This window comes from Haliotis asinina, chromosome 4 (assembly GCF_037392515.1).
Source record: "Haliotis asinina isolate JCU_RB_2024 chromosome 4, JCU_Hal_asi_v2, whole genome shotgun sequence".
Classification (NCBI taxonomy): domain Eukaryota; kingdom Metazoa; phylum Mollusca; class Gastropoda; order Lepetellida; family Haliotidae; genus Haliotis; species Haliotis asinina.
In genome coordinates this window covers 23,354,612-23,371,819 of record NC_090283.1, presented here as the reverse complement: position 1 = coordinate 23,371,819, position 17,208 = coordinate 23,354,612, and the positions used below count along the sequence as shown (strand labels likewise).

General features: G+C 41.5%; 1 protein-coding gene across 1 annotated transcript; it reads right to left on the bottom strand.

Moving 5' to 3' along the window:
- Positions 1–421: 421 nt before the first annotated feature.
- LOC137282360 (uncharacterized) lies at positions 422–9,185 on the bottom strand. Its single transcript, XM_067814103.1, has 3 exons — positions 8,867–9,185; positions 3,101–3,232; positions 422–1,043 (listed from the first exon to the last, which is right to left on the bottom strand). Exons 1-3 carry the CDS (start codon positions 9,183–9,185, stop codon positions 772–774), a joined length of 723 nt encoding a protein of 240 aa, XP_067670204.1. The 3' UTR covers positions 422–771.
- Positions 9,186–17,208: the final 8,023 nt, after the last annotated feature.

Sequence of the window (17,208 nt, the reverse complement as noted above, 5' to 3'; positions counted from 1 at the left end):
CCCTGTATGGCAAGCATGGGTTGCTGAAGGCCTATTCTACCCCGAACCTTCACGGGTCCGTTTGAAGAAAACGTTGGTATGTCTCCAGTACCTATCTTCCAGTTTCGTAAGCTAATCCAAGAATTCATTTAAACCTATATCACATGACTCAAGTTTTTCTTCGAATATTGACTCGTCACACTCTCACTGTTGACCTGTCAAGCGATGAGTATTGACTTAGTGTTGGAGAATACCGTCGAGCCTAACGATTTTAAGTTTTGAGGTTACTGTAGAGATACAGAGACTGGTTGAAAGGCTTCATAAACTTGAAGTAAACTACGGTATAACAAAACACCTGATTACTGTTGATTAATTCAATCTGTGAACATAATACACCTGAAGGTACCCCAGACCTCCTGGCCTCCATTTGGGTGTGGTCTGATCTCCTTGGTGAATGGGTCTGCAGGTCTCTGTTTGTGCATGCTGACCTCATCAAACTACTGGTTTATAGAGTATTGCGGTGTTTGTTTGGAGTGAGTAGGTGATTTGGTTTTGCACCGTTTTTTTCATCAATGTACTAGTAATAGCAGGGGGCATCAGAAATGGGCTTCTCACTTTGTACCCATGTATGGAATCAAATGGGTCTTCGGATAACCCAACATCCCCTTTGTTTGGACCCCAAGTGTATATACAATTTATGTTATATCGTTAGAAGCGTGCACTAAAGCTTCTCATAAATAGTTTTAATTAAACAGTCACTGAGAGAATGTTGGGTAGTTTAACATGGTCGGATCATGCTTTGCAATCTCTTGAAAACTGGGCAATTATTGTAGAATCAGATTCTATTCTGTAGTCAGATGAGGAAACAGTCAGGAGCGTTTTGGTGGTGAGGTCACATCTCCCGTCAGAAGCACGCCTGTCAGCTGATCGACAGACAAAGGCGGTGTGGGTGGTGCAGTGGTCCATGCACTGTTGTTCAGTCACCCCGGTGTAGGTAGCCATGTTGTTTCCGCCGATATAATAGCCACGTATTGTAGTGTAATGAGGACCGTACTCTGTACAAGCTGCAAACAAATAAGTTGTGTTGAATATTTCTGTAACACGATGTTACCCCTCGGTTTGGTCGTTCTGCACAAGAAACTTAAGTAAAAAGCGATAAGGATCTTTGGTAGTCGAATACAGGAAAGCACTTTTTTTCTAGTTGTTACACTGCTAGCTCTATTTCAGAAAATATTTTATTTTTGAATGCACATGATCACACCTAAACACGCTCCTTTTGCTCATTAATGAAATATAATGGACCCTCCAGTGTCTCTGACCATGCTTATCGGGTGAGCTCGAATTCTTCCACCTATGTTTGGACTAACAGCCTTGAAATATCTCATCCTGCGAACATAATGGCCACTGTTTGTACTATATCCTTGACTTCTGTTGGATTTTAAATACACTCTTCCAACAAAGAAATACACAGATGATATGAGAATATTGGACATGTATCTGCAGAAAAAGATCAATTATGTTTCTTTCCAAAGCGTCCAGCGATCACCTTTGTGTGACAAAACATGACTTTTCTTTACTTGCCCCTTCTTCTAAGTGTTTGAAGAAATAGTCGGTAAAACGACAAAAAGAGCGAAAGCTAACTGCACGTGCAAGTAAGTGAATGCATACCATAAATAATCACGTTGTGTTTGATTTTGTCATTCGTTTTGCTGGAAAAGAGGAAAACATCATGCAAAGACTGAGTGCCGTCAAAGCTGACATGAAGCTGGGGAGTTGCAGTCTGCAGTTGGTCAACATTGCCACATTCATCAGAGCATCGTATCTCGCCTTTGGGATCATTTCCTAAAGACCATGTCCGCCCAGGATCGCCCGAAAACCACGAGTTACACCCAGGCTGTTCATTTGTGTTATCGTCTTGCCACAGCCGTGGGAACAAAGCAGCCCTCGTCTTAGAGGAATTCCCAACCAAACTTTCAGGAATCGATTGCGTGAAGAGGGGATTCGACCAGGAAGGACATTTGTAGCCCATCCTTTGAGAGACCCCCATTGACGCGATTATTTGCAACGGCGTCATTGAGTCTGGAACCGGAGTCTTAAAAGTGGGGGGGAGTCTGGTTCAGTTATGGACCATGATTTCTTCTTCACCAGCGAGATAGAACAGAAACACGCTTACCGTTGGAGAAATGAAAGTTTTGCTCCTAATTGTTTCCGATCGACAGATTCGGTGAAGAAAGTGTCACGGTGTGGGCTGGGTTATCCAGCACACAAAGATCTGATTTTGTGGCAGTTCAGGAAAATTGGACAGCAAATTGGTACTTCAATGAAACCCTTACAAGTTACATCCTGCCGAGTTTGACTACTTCACATACAGCAACCGTCAACGTCAATGTCTTCGCATGGCCTTCCCGATCATAGGATCTAAACCCGATGGAACACGTATGAGATGGATTCAGTTGAATTGCTGCCGATGGGGGCCATACAAAGTATTAACTTTGACGCCATCTTGTAGACTCACTTGAACAATAATGTTTGGTGTTGTTCTCACGAATTACTCCCGTCTATGGGTGTGTTCACTTTTTTAGCATTGAAATTACATGAAATAATTAATCTTAAACTAAAATGGCTTATGCGTTCCTTCCTTTTTGTGAAAAGTGTATCCCTAGAACGGCGATAGCAAGAACAGCAGAATGCTCGATACATTACGATCCGAAAAGCAAGTCAAATGTCTTCTTATAATCACCTCGAGCGTCAGGTTATGAAGTCCCATGCTTTGTTTCTTTCAGATTACACACAGAGGCAGAACTAATTAATCATTTTGACTCAAAACTGACAAAATCAGTAGTGCAAGATTAGTAGTTTTAAGCAAAATTTGTTCCTTAATACTTATTAACATTAATGAAACATTAATTTTATTCCAATCAACCAAAGGCGGGTGGGACTGTAAAATTTATGGAATTCAAATAGATGAAAACCACCCGGAAGCATACCATTATCTAAGTCTTTTATAGGCGTAGGCTCATTTGGGCCGTTGGAAAAATGGATTTGCAAACAAATTTGTACCAAATTCGTCCTTTTCAAGGGGGCACCTTATATATTAGAAAAGAGATTATCTAATGCATACTTGAAACACATGACTTCAGTTGAGGTGAGAATGAAAGGCCGGGGTCACACATGCACTCGGAGTTAACACAGAGGGAGCTAGCCAGGGAACAGTCTGCATTGTTCTGACACGTAGATCCAATAAAGCCTTGAGCTGAAACAACGAAAGCAAGAAACACTACAAATGAAATGATCATTGAATGCATTTAAAATTATGAACACATGCACTCGGAGTTGACACACACGGAGTTAGCCAGAGAACAGCCCGTGCTATTTTGACAGGAAGATCCAGTACGTCAGTCAAAGAAACCAAGGTATATAGGTTTGACAATCTGTAACAGTTTCACTGCAGGAAAAGTAACAGCTTCACTGAAGGAAACGATGTTAGTAGGGCGGAAAACATATATATATATAATGCTTGACATCAAGTAAGTTTCCTAACACTACAGTCATATCTCCTTTTCCTGGGGCCTTTCACATTTAGACCTTGGCTACCTTAGACTATAAACTGGATAGGATGTCTTTCTTATTATGTTTTACAGATTAGGATAGAATGGAGCAGAGAGGGTTCGGGTGATCCTGGCACAGTCGGGCTGGTAAAGATTATCATCAGCTCAGGGCCCTCGCCCCCTCTACACGCAACCCAGTCAGGGAATGGGACTTCTCCCAGGAAACACTGCCTAGTCGAACCCACCAAGAACTTTTCGGAGAATATGAAGGCTCCCCAACACTGCAGCCTTCTGCATTACCCAGATTGTCAGAAGGGCTGTGCTCCCGGTGGAGAACCCAGGCACTATTTTGATCTACCTCCAAGAGGTCAGGAGGTACCAAATCATGGGCACCGAGAACAATGGGGAGCCTGACGACGGTGTACTTGGGATGCAGACGAGACATTTCAAAGGCGAGGCCTTTATCATGTTTTTCCTGAATCTTGCCAATCACGTTGCTGTCAAAAGGGACAGAAAATTCAATGATATAACTATTTCATTGGTTTTATCACAAAGGACAAGATTAGGTTTTTTGGCAGGAATTCGTCTCAGGCTGTGTATTGGCCTATTCCAGAGAAGTTTAAAAGCATCATTTTCCAGGACGCCCTGGACATGTTCAAGGTCGTACCATGGATGGACCTCGGGATCAAAGCCACAAGCATAGCGGAGACGATAGTAAAAGCAACGAGACATGCCATCGTGTCTTTTAAGATATGTTGTTTGTGCCAAGGAAGGACTAACAAGGTGTTGGACAGTCTCTGTAAATTCGTTGCAAAGACGACATTTCATGTTCACATTTTGATTAAGAATCACACTCTGGCGATTTCGAATTGGAAGTGACTGGTCCCCCTCAGTTTCACATTTCAGACCAGCCGACTTCATCCAGGAGAAAAAGTCAGTTGGATTGCCGTTCTGTTCCATGCACTGCCTGTACACACTGCATGTACACACTGCATGTATTATTATTATTAGGACTTCAGACAAAAGTCTGGAAGACCTGCTGTTATTATTCGAATGTTATTATTATTATTATTATTTGTACGATTTTGTACCAGCTCTCCTGACCTAACCACAGTGCCGATTTCGATGAAATTTTCAGGGATGATAGCCTGCATTGTGAGAGCTATACAATGAACAAAAATCCCGACTTCCGACTTCTGGTGAGGGCAGATAAGCCAAAATGTGAAAATCTTCCATCCTGAATATCTCGAAAACTATAACAGATACATTAACCAAATGTTCACACTCTGTAGACAACCCCATTCCCCATGTAAAAATGTTATCCGGCAGGTGAAATTTTGCGCTATTTTGAAAAAAAACTGCAATTTTCGCCGATTTCCGCATTTTGACAGTGCCTTTCTTTGAAAATCTCCTTCTCCAGAACGGCATTGTAGCACAATTATGCCCTGCAAAGCATAATTTGTTCAAGGCATCTTGATGTCTTAAATAGTTTCGGAGTTATCGTCCTTGAAAGTTGGTCAAATTTTCAAAGACGCATTTTCATAGGGTACATTAAAATGTCATAACGAAAACACGATGGATTTCATCGTTTATGGTACCAAACTGTAGATACTTGAATGGGGAACACCTTTACCTCGCATTGTGGCTATGTAAGAATCAATACTTACGTCACAGTTACGACGGAAACAAACTTTCCAGCCAGAATCAATTCGCGTTTTAACAAAATGTTCCCGTGCCGCGCTGACAGGCATATTTCTATTTTTAACGCCGCTATGGCACAGTCTAATTAGAACTCGAGTTTCTCTTCACCTGCGTTACTCTGGCTAAGCACTGAATGGTCACAGAAATACATGAGCGTCAAGGAAATAGTCGATTTTGTAAAAGTGCGTGAGTCGAGTTTCACACCGCAAACAGCAATATTTCAGCTGTATGGCTGCGGTCCGTTAATGATCGAGTGTGGACCAGACGCACCAGTGATCAACAGCATAAGCACCGACCTGTGTAACAGGGCACCAATGACAGGCCATACCTGCGTTACACTAGACTAGCAGGTAAATGATCGTGTCTGGACCAGACAGGCCAGTGATCAACAGCATGAGCATCAACCTGCACAATTTGGAACAGTCAAAATAATTAGTGTTCAGGAAACGTCAGGCTCTAATCTTTCCTTTAGTTTGCATATTTGACTGTGCCATCCTGTTTGTTTTGGTGGAGTTTGTGAATTTTGTGTTCGTGTCAGCATTGTTTACTCAGTGCCAAATTAATGTGAAAAAACATAGTAATGGACGGTTCAGCTGCCGTCCAAAGAAACTGTTCAGGTGAAGATAGCCACGGGGGTGTATGGAGGAAGTCTGAAGACTATTAAGTATTGCCTTTGATGCAGTCCTAGTTATTATTATTATTGGCTGTTTATGTAGCGCACATGTGCAGAGACTAGTGCTTCCTCAAGGCGCTGCCATATATTTAACTCCATCATTGGATGTCAGTATCAACGGTCCATCATACTATCAGTCTTAACTACTCCCTGGAAAGTATATGACTCTTGCTGCCTCTTGGCTAACTGAGACCGAGTTATTTGTAGCTGTCTTATCCTATGGGTGGAGGGGGACTGGGACACTAAGTCACTAAGTTTACTGCATGTTGCTGTACCCGTAACTAGGTGTTTGCACGTATTCATGTGGCTACATCTGGTCATCTGCCAAAGGATTCGTGGATTCTGTTAAGTGCACAGGGTTGTGTACCCTACACTAGGGATTGTGACAACACGGAAAGAGTCTGCACTAAAAGTTGACTCCAAGGATTTTACACCCAGTCACAGGTGGGCTCAGCCTGGCACCTTAGCCAGCTCGCCCACCGCGCCCCATGTCTTCAGATCATGAGAGAACAATATACTGATGACAAAATATACTTTCTAAAAAAAGATAGGGATCTTCATGTTTTTATTTACGATTAAACATATTTGGGAGATTTATCGGAGTCAATCAGTGTTGATACGATATTATTGAATGTTTTGAGAGTACATCACCATTTGTACTTCCTTACAACCATAGTTATTTTGAATGTAGTCGCTTTTGAAAGATGATTGGTGTATGGCATGTAATTTGCATGTATACGATTTCAGTTTAAAACAAAACACTAACAAGTGTGTGATGTAAGATGAGTGTCAAAATTAATGTTCTTAGTGATTTCTCGACCTTCCTGAAAAAAAACGTCAAAATCAAGAATGGGACCCCATGCACATGTATGGGCTACTGCGTTGTCCACGTGAATGTCATGCGTTGTGTTTAGGGGAGGTGATAGAGGGAAATGGTGGTGCGTTCATAAGATGTCTACGTTTGTTTACACTTCCTATCCGATGTTTACACTTCCTATCCAAATTGAAAGTTCAGGTTCCCCTATTTTTTTAGAAGAGTATATACTACAAACAAAAAGTATGGGAACAACCTTGCCCATACATACATAGTTTTCCAAAGTCAGAATGACCAGATAAGTACTGCCAGGAATGACCAAACAGGTTACGACCTGTCAGATGAGAGATGAATGGTACCAATATATAAGATAAGCTTAGAAGACGTGTTTGATATAGTAATTCCTTCCCTTCCCATTTCCGTACAATGCATACTATAGTTGAATGGATATATCACAAGATGTTTCAAAGCGGTACATGCTAAATGTGCTATTCATAGTTCAGTAAAACTGGGAGTGCACGAACAATACCGTCGTATACTGATGGAAAAGAATAAGGGAACGCTTAGATTTATTTAGAGAAATAAGACATGTTATCATGAAGTCTCAGACCTCTTGACCAAATACTTCTTAAAAACAATGCTCAAAAACACAACCATACAGTGCCATTTGCACGTGCAAAACATGCTAAAGTGGGTATAAAGATCTTGAAGCTTGGTAGCATCCTTCATTTAAGGAAGAGTAAAGGTTACAGAAAGGTCTACAACAATGCCAAGACAGTACCTAACCAACCAGCAGAAATGGCAAGCGATCGGGAAAATACAGGGTGGGATGTCAATTTGCCAAACTGCTAGGGACATGCAAAAGTCAAAATGCGTTATTTCACGTTTGTGGAACTTGTTCCGTCAAACTGGTGACGTGAAAATGAGACCTGGTCGTGGCCCAAGTCCAAAAACAACTGCTCGTGAAGATCGACACATACGGCTCCTTGCATTGCGGGATCGCTTTAAATCCTCTTCCAAAATCAACATTGACTTCAGGGCTATCACTCATGTAAGAATAAGCGACCGAACTGTAAGGAATCGGCTGAAATCAGCAGGGTTACAAGCACGACGTCCCGTATTCGGAGTCAACATGACACGCCAACACAAGCGTCTACGACTGGCATGGGCTAGACGTCATGGCGTCCGTCAGTTACGTCACTGGAGGTATACAATGTTCAGTGACGAATCACGCTTTAACTTAGACTTTGCAGATGGTCGAATTCGTGTCTGGAGACGTCGAAATGAGCGATTTCTTCCATGTACTGTCAGACAACATGATCGTTACGGTGGAGGTTCTGTTATGGTGTGGGGAGGGATCACCTACGACGGTAGGACTGAACTTCTTCGTGTAGATGGACGCCTCACAGGTGTTCGTTACCGTAATGAGGTATTGAGGCCGATAGTTGTTCCCTTTCAACGTCGAGTTGGTCGAAACTTCGAGTTCCACATACAGCCCGAGTTTCGATGGAGTTCCTTCAACACCACAACGTCACAGTGCTTCCCTGGCCGGCCAAGAGTCCGGACCTTAGTCCAAATGAGCATCTTTGGGATGTCATAGGCCGTCGAGTCAGGGGTAGGGACGTCCAGCCACAAACACTGGACGCTTTGTTCATTGCTCTCCAAGAAGAGTGGCGTGCTGTTCCAAGGGCGGTAATCCGGAACTTAATCCAGAGTGTACCCCGCCGATGCCAGTCTGTTATCCGCAGACATGGGGGACATACCAGATACTGACTTTTGCTATCAACAATGTCTTGTATTTGTAAAATCGCGCTTTAATTACACTGACAGTAAATACATATATCCCTATACATTTCAGCGTTCCCTTATTCGTTTCTATCAGTATATTTTCGGTTGAATATGGAAGTATGATACGTTGGTTTCATGCCACGCAATTTTTCATATCTAAGTTTGTCGCAGCGACACTGAATATTTTTGGAACTGACAGTGCCGCTCTAGATTCATTCAACGTTTCAAATATCACGAAAATTAACCATACAAAAAAGACATTTTATAGGAATCCAGGTGTCCTAGAAAACGTAAACGAGCAAACGTGTATCATATTATTTTCTATAAAAGTCTGACACGTACATGTTTCATAACATGAATTACCTTTTTCTGTCACATACAGCATATATCCCGGGGCTGATTCACTTACAGAGTTCTCGTTAAAGGCGACTGCATAGCCTCGACATAGTGTTCCTTCTGAGTTCACTTGAAAGGTGACGCAAGTTGTCACTAGGAGACAAAAGGAGGCACATTCATTTCTGTTCACTGATGATCTTGTCCACAACAACCACCTTGAAAACAGCTGATTGTCAAACGTCGTGACATGTGTGTATTGGACAGTTTCGCATCCTGAAGTGGCTTGAATTCTGTCTTTCGAAACACGTAGAAATAGAATCAAGATGAAAACGCCTGTTTTCCCCATGATTTAGTGGAATAAATCTGAAGCTTGTTTCCACATTCAGCAAATGGAACACTTACTGCATGGTCAACGGCTTGTTAATCGAAGAACCATGCAGTGTTGTCAGAATTGATTCTACATATGCAGATGTGACCAAATGTATGTCTCCATGGACATCAATAGCTTTGCTTCGTTGGTTTGTATCCATTATTAATTGATCTAGTCATCTGTAAATTGGTTGTCAGTCTATAGCAAATCTGGAACTTGATTCTTTTCATGTGGCATGAGTGCCTTGGGGCAAGCATGGGGTCTCTTTGATGTTTGAGTCTGTAATGAGTTCTCGACATGGGAAAAGGCAGCACAAATTTGAAATTAATCATAATTTTGTAAATTGCAAATTGATAAACAATCATCCTCCACATGGTGTTTAAAACCTTTAAGAAGGTAAAATATGTGGTATTATGGATCAGCGTCTTAGCCTGTCCAACAATCTTTTCCGATGCAGTGGAGATATTACACTTGCAGGCGCACTCACGCACACACACAAGCACACGCACACGCACACGCACACGCACACGCACACACACACATATCCGTATAAGGCTTCATCTGAGGAAAACCAGTGTCATTCGTCTTGTACACCAACTCAGGAAGATGATGTCCTCAGCAAGCCCTGCTTGTCGTAAGAGACTAATAAGAATATTCGGTGACAATCATGGCCTGAATATATAACACAACACTGAACAAATGCTGCATCAGAACCAAAAATCAAATAGGATTTTGTGTCTCATTGACAGAATCTCGGCCATATCGTGACTGAAAACACGTTAGAGATTCTTGTCATATAAAGTCAAGGTATAAAACCCCCGTAGACAAATGATAGTAAACCCAACTAGATAATCATGGACACAGATACAAACCTAGCATGTAAATCTGTAGACAAACAGTAAGTGTCAGGCTTTAGATGTAATTCACGATACTAAGAACCCTGATATAAGACGGACCCGTGAAGGTCCTTCAGCAAGACTTGCCATAAAGAGGCGGCTAACGGGACCGGGTGGTCAGGCTCGCTGACTTGGTTGACATCGGTTCCCAAATGCGCAGATCGGTGCTCATGTTGTTGATCACTGGATTGTCTGGTTACAGACCGCCGCCATATAGCTGGAATATATAAACTCACTCACTCACTGATATGAGACGGCAATGTTTTAAATGGGGCTCACCAGCCTCCCCATATAAACTGTCAACTGGCGAGCTTCTTAGGACCGGGATAGAATTGGTCTTCAGAAAGTCACGCGTGTAAGAGATGACTAAAGGGACCGGGTGGTCACGCTCGTGGATGTGGTTGACACATTTCATCCGACCTGCGTAGATCGATGTTCATGCCATTACTCACTGGATTGTCTCTCCAGACTCACGTATATACAGAGATACATTGTGTAGAGCTGGAATATTGCTGCGTGTGGTGTTAAACAACAGAAACTTCAAACAAATATAAAATATAAATTTAAACAAAATCGAACTGCGTCTAGCATGTTTGTATCCAAGGCGTCTGGAAATACTGTACAGCTGTTACCGTAAAATCGTTGCTGTAGTCTTCCATACTAAAAGGTTGATCAAACAACAATAGACAAGATTCGCATGACGCACTCTGAAATCATTAAAGAAAGAGCATATTCATTTATATGGAAGCATGGTAAGTGTAGAGAGCAGACGTGTTAAGGCTGGAACTAATAGGGTATTACTCGATAGAAAAATTGATTACTGGAAAGTTGATGGAATCTCTTATGTCTCATTGCTGTCAATAAAACATCTCGTTAGACGACAACAGTCCCCTAAAAAATCACAACCATCTTTTGCAGTGTTTTCAATTCTCACCAACACTGAGGAGATGTCTAGGGACCTCAACTTTCAATCATGTAAAGCTAGAGTTACCTCTATGCACTGTGTTAGACCCGAAGAAACTGAATTAAAAGAATTATGTATTGTGCCATATCTCTTGAGAATGAAAAACATACATATTAAGACACTTTCCTTTGCTTGCATGAATTCATTTCTGAAGAACATAAAGATTCAATAGAAAAGGAACGCTGACTGTTGGAAAGCTGACGTACGTAGTCAGTACGTTCGTTTACATCTCTAGATAACTAACACACATGCATTCTATAGAATGTGTTGGAAAGATGACGTCTCATGCCTCACTGATGTCAATAAAACATCTTGTAAGATCACAGCTGCTGGGTTTGTGTGTCTCCTTCTCCGCACTGTTTCAGATGCCTAAAGGTTGACGGAAAAGGATAATATATTGTACCACATATCTGGAGTACAAAAAGCATAGGGGACCTTGGTCTGTTCAGGATCATGAACATTTTCGTTACTTTCATTAATATATGAAGTGTCATGGCATAAGACGTGTTGACATAATGGACAGTTTTGCTGTCGTCTCTAGACATTTTATCCACGATGCTACACGGAGACTCCCTTGTCAAACCTCCTCAATAACACAATAGCTCAACTTTGAAACTTATGCAGCAGCTTTGTATTGATTCATATTTCCTGTAATCGATTAAGATTGGAAACGTTTGTTTGATTGTTGTTCGACGCCGCACTCTTCAACGTGAAAGCCATATGGCTGCGGTCTGTATTCGATTGAGTCTGGACCAGACAATCCATTGAGCAACATCATCAGCATTAATCCACGCAACAGGGTTACTATGACATGAGGGTCAATCAAATTAGTGAAGCTGACCACTTGATCTTGTTCGTCGCATCTTGCAACAAAAAAGCATGGACCAATTCAAACCCGGATTGCTGAAGACCCAATTCTAACCTGGACTGGTGACGACCAATTCTAACCCGGATTGCTGAAGACCCAATTCTAACCTGGACTGCTGACGACCGATTCTTACTCGGACTGCTGACGACCAATTCTTACTCGGACCGCTGAAGACCCAATTCTAACCCGGATTGCTGAAGACCCAATTCTAACCCGGATTGCTGAAGACCCGTTTCCGAATTGTTCTATGCAGTCTGACTTGCTATGCCTGAAAGCTTTTAGCCCAGAAAACTAGTTCCCTACCCAGAAATTTCAATATAGACACGGCTTTCATCATAAAGTTGCTAATGTGACCATTTACAAAATTACCGAATGAAAATTCACCAGTCAGTCAGGCCAGTAAATGGAGATTCACTGGTCCGTCTGAACTTGCCACAGACGTGTGAGCCAGTGGCTACTTCGCACACTAATCCTGGGCCGGATGGCTGAAGACTGGATCTTGAGGGGTGATTACGATAATTGCATAGTAAGGTATTACACAGATGCTGCCAAGCATGAGAGTGCAAAAGTCATTTCCGTCATTTCCGACAACCGTCGTTTGCCAAAAGCAAAAAGAAAGTTGTGCTTTTACAGTAACACTCGCCTTGTGTATGTTGCTAAGCCCACATCTAAATTATCAACAGAGCTGTTCAGAGCAGTCAGATAGACTGGGTATGTTATTGTAGTACGCATAAGAGAGTTGACTTGTTTATGACTAACCCATGAGCGTGTAGTATTTATTGAACCTAACGAAGACGATTTTATCCTAGCCAGGGGCAAGTGCAAAGACGGATGTCGCAATGCTTTTTTGCTCTGAACTGCTCTGTTAGTTTTCATCATACAATATTTAGCTTGTTAGCTGTTTACCTCCAGACTCATGAATATCCTAATTGTATGATTGCAGTCTGGAAATAATCGAGTGGAAACTATTGTAAATATTTTGAAACTTTCCAGGGAAGCATGCTGAGGACATTTTAAAATCTAACACTCTTAGCAAATGTTTGTTTGGGATTTTCATTCCGTTCTTCCACGCTCAGAAATATTTTAGCTATGTGGTGGAGTAGTATTCCGGGTGGGGGTACGGGTTCAATCCCCTCTAAGGTATGCTACAGGGTTAATCCCAGTCTTACAGGTATGAAATTAGATACGACAATGATGGCAGATAGGTTCTGTGTCTTTTTTTAGTCAGTTACGTTCATTGAGATAATCTTTTTTCCTAACGTTTTTAAGACCACGGGCACCCATGAACGGCCACCTCCTCGTGGTGGGTGCTGGGTAACGCCAAGAGCCGTTCAAACCCCCATGTGGACCCGGGTCAACTAGGTCCATAGCACCCCATTGCTGGTTGCAAGGAGCACCCGAATTGGGCAACCTGTTTGCCGTGGGTTGCGTCCCGTGTCGGTGGAGGACGGTAGTCTGGTGGTTGAGGGCAGTAGGAGCCTCAACCATGTTCCTGTTGCTCAACACACCACTTTGGGCCTTACTTCACCTAGACGGGTGGTAGATTCGGCCCGATTCTATCAATCGGCTGGTCACGCCAAGCCCTGTGTATGGACTTGTACGTCACTCCACAAATTTAATTTGAAAATGTTTAACATTTGGACTTGGTACATTTATTCATATCAAATGTCAATGATTTGTAATATGATGTTTTGCTCTTTGCCTAGAGTCTTATGTCAGAAGGCGGTGGCTCATAGGCCAATCTGGTGGATTAGCTATTTATAACTTTTCAGCTGGAGTATGTCATCCGAGTATCCTTGGTGCTGCAAGTTGGAGACCCACTTGTTTTTAGCATTGTCCTTGTGATACTCCGTGGTGGGTGGGGAGCTCGGATGATGAACCTTAAAACACTAACTATGGCTTACGAAACCCCTATGACCAAGAAAAAACGTCCTCTTGACATGGATCCTGATGTTAATGAACAAAGACCGTCCACATCTATTGACTATTGGCCACGTTTTGTAGTACTTGAGACTGTTGACAAGACTCCTTTGAAGCTGAACCCTTTTGCTGTTTCAAAAGGCGTACAAGGCATAGCAGGAGATGTTAAAAATGTTAGACGTTTGCGTACAATTCACTTCTTATTGAATGTAGTAAGAGACAACAGGCAAATAACCTCCTGTCAACTAAATCTTTTGTTGGCATTCCCGTATCAGTCTCTGCCCACCGAACGCTTAACACCAGCAAAGGCATAGTGAGAGACCGAGACCGCCTTTTTGCTGATATGCTGGAAATTGATATTGCCTCAGAGATGAAGGAACAAGGTGTGTTTCACTACCCGTAAACACAATGAGATCCAACAAACAAACACCTATTTGTTTTCTTTCTCTACTCCGACTGCTCCTAAATCGATAAAGGCTGGTTACTGTCATATCAAAGTGGAAACATATATTCCGAATCCACTGAGATGTTTCAAGTGTCATAAGTATGGGCATGGCGTCAATACTTGCACATTGTCTGTTGTGTGTGCTCACTGTGGTGAGAAGACACACACAACAGAAGATTGTGACAGTAGTTATAAGAAATGCACTAACTGTTCAGGAGACCGTTCCTCTTATTCAAAAGAGTGTCCAATATGGAAGCAGCAGATGGAGATCAACAAACTGAAATTTACTCAAAATATTAGTTTTTCAGAAGCAAAACAGCTTGTCCAGAGATCTGAATTAACAGAAACATATGCTTCAAAAACTAAGACATTATCTGAGGCGACGAATAAAGCCACCAGATCAACTTCAGGCTGTCAAACAGATTTGACGTGGGTGAACACTGATTCCCCTTTTGCACCTGCAATATCTACACAAACTGCTGAGCCACTTCCTGGCACGTCTCAAAATTAGCCAGAGCCAGATCGTGATCAAAATTTGTCATCTCAGTCTACCACAAGGTCTCAATTGTTGTGTAACATGCAACAAACTGCTAAAGGCAAAGGTAAGCATAAGCCGGATTCTTCCCAAAAACAAAGTGGCAGACCCCAAAACGGGTCCGAAAATAAGATTAAACTTTACAACAAACATGGATCACTTGAAGACATGGACGTGTCCGAACATGTCTCACCGTCTACAGCTCTTCAGAAGACTGACCTTCAAACCCTACACGATCAACTCCCCAAACCGTGTATCATTATGGGAGATTTGAATGGCCATAACTCACTCTGGGGCGGTACAACTACGAATACTAAAGGTAAACTATTAGAAGAGTTCTTTTCAGATAACGATTTATGCTTATATAATGACGGCTCAAACACATATTTACACCCTGGTACAGGAACTTATTCTGCTCTCGACTTGTCACTTACAAATTCAGAACTACTAAATGAATTTGAATGGTCAGTCCACAATGACCTCTGTGGAAGTGACCATTTTCCTACTATACTAAAATCTGTAACTCCATCTGATGTTCCTCCATCATCAAGGCAGAATTTTAAAAAGGCTAACTGGGCTTTATATGAAACACTGTGTGCTGAAAAACGTAAACCCGAACGGTTTATTGACGTTCCTGATGCTATTAAATGCTTTTCTGATGCATTGAATTCTATAGCTGATGAGTGTATACCAACGTCCTCTGCAGTTCCACATATTCGAAAACCATGGTTCAACGATGACTGCAAACAATCTTGGAAGGCAAGGAAAAAAGCAGAACATTATTTCCGTCGCCATCCTATTGTGCATAATTTAAATAAATTTAAAATTTTAAATGCTAAAGCACGGCGTACTTTTAAACAGAACAAACGCCAATCTTGGCAAAATTATGTATCTAAAATAAATTCTCGGACACCCATGTCCAAGATATGGAACATGGTCCAAAAAATTAAAGGTAAAGGCACTAAATCTACTGTCCATCATTTTAAACATGGAGATCAGTTACGTATGGATAAATCAGATATTGCAAATAAACTGGGCGAAACCTTTGCTAAACACTCTTCCTCTTCTAATTATTTACCTAAATTCCAGCAGTATCAAAAACAACAAGAAAAGAAAACTATTAATTTCAATTCTGATAATGGGGAAGATTATAATGAAACCTTTTCTATTCATGAACTCCATACTGCCCTTGATCAAGCTCATGACACTACTACAGGAGCTGATAACATACATTATCAACTCCTGAAGCACTTACCAGAATCCTGCCTAGAAACACTCCTAAATATTTTTGATGATATTTGGACATCGGGTAACTTTCCTCCGTCATGGCGTGACGCCATAGTAGTACCAATACCTAAACCTGGACGTGATCATTCGGATCCATCCAATTATCGTCCGATTTCATTAACTAGCTGTGTGTGCAAGACCATGGAACGCATGATAAATAATCGACTTGTTTGGTACTTGGAAACAAATAACCTTATCACAGGTATACAGTGTGGTTTCCGTAAAAACAGAAGTACTGTTGATCACCTCGTGCGACTGGAATCATTTGTTAAAAACGCACTAATTAATAAACAACACGCTGTGTCTATATTTTTTTATCTTGAAAAAGCATATGACACTACTTGGCATTTTAAGAGATTTACATGACTTCGCATTGCGAGGTCGTTTGCCTGAATTTATAGCCAGGTTTTTAAATAACAGACAATTCCAGGTCCGCGTGGGTTCTACCCTGTCTGATCATTACAATCAGGATCAGGGTGTTCCACAAGGCGGTATTTTGTCTGTCACTCTTTTTAGCATCAAGATCAACACTTTATCTAAAGCTTTAAACGATTCAATTGATGGATCGTTATTTGTGGATGATTTTAATATTCTTGTCGTGGTAAAAATATACATACCATTGAACGACAATTACAGTTGTGTTTAAACAAAATAGATAAATGGTGTCTTGAAAACGGCTTTAAATTTTCTAAATCGAAAACTAACTGCATACATTTTTGTCGTAAATACAAACCACATAAAGACCCTGAACTGTCTCTAGATGGGACGTCCATTAAAGTTGTGAAGGAAGCAAAGTTCTTAGGTCTAATCTTTGATTCACATTTAACGTTTTTACCACATATTAAATCACTTAAAACTAAATGCCTGAAAGCACTTGACTTGTTGAAAGTGGTTTCAAATTCTAAATGGGGAGCGGATCAAGCTACCCTTCTCCATCTATATCGATCTCTCGTGCGTTCTAAACTTGATTATGGTTCCATCGTCTATGGTGGAACTTGCAAAAGCAGCTGAAAGCTATTAGATTCAGTCCATCATCAAGGTCTAAGACTTTGTCTTGGCTCCTTTAGAACTTCACCTGTTGACA

Coding starts and splice junctions, on each gene's coding strand:
- LOC137282360 (XM_067814103.1), bottom strand. CDS start 9,185: ATGGGGAAAACAGGCGTTTTCATCTTGATTCTATTTCTACGTGTTTCG. Junction 3,233..8,866: donor GCTGTATGTGACAGAAAAAG/GTAATTCATGTT, acceptor TCGTTGTTTCAG/CTCAAGGCTTTATTGGATCT. Junction 1,044..3,100: donor ACTGAAGTCATGTGTTTCAA/GTATGCATTAGA, acceptor ATTTGTTTGCAG/CTTGTACAGAGTACGGTCCT.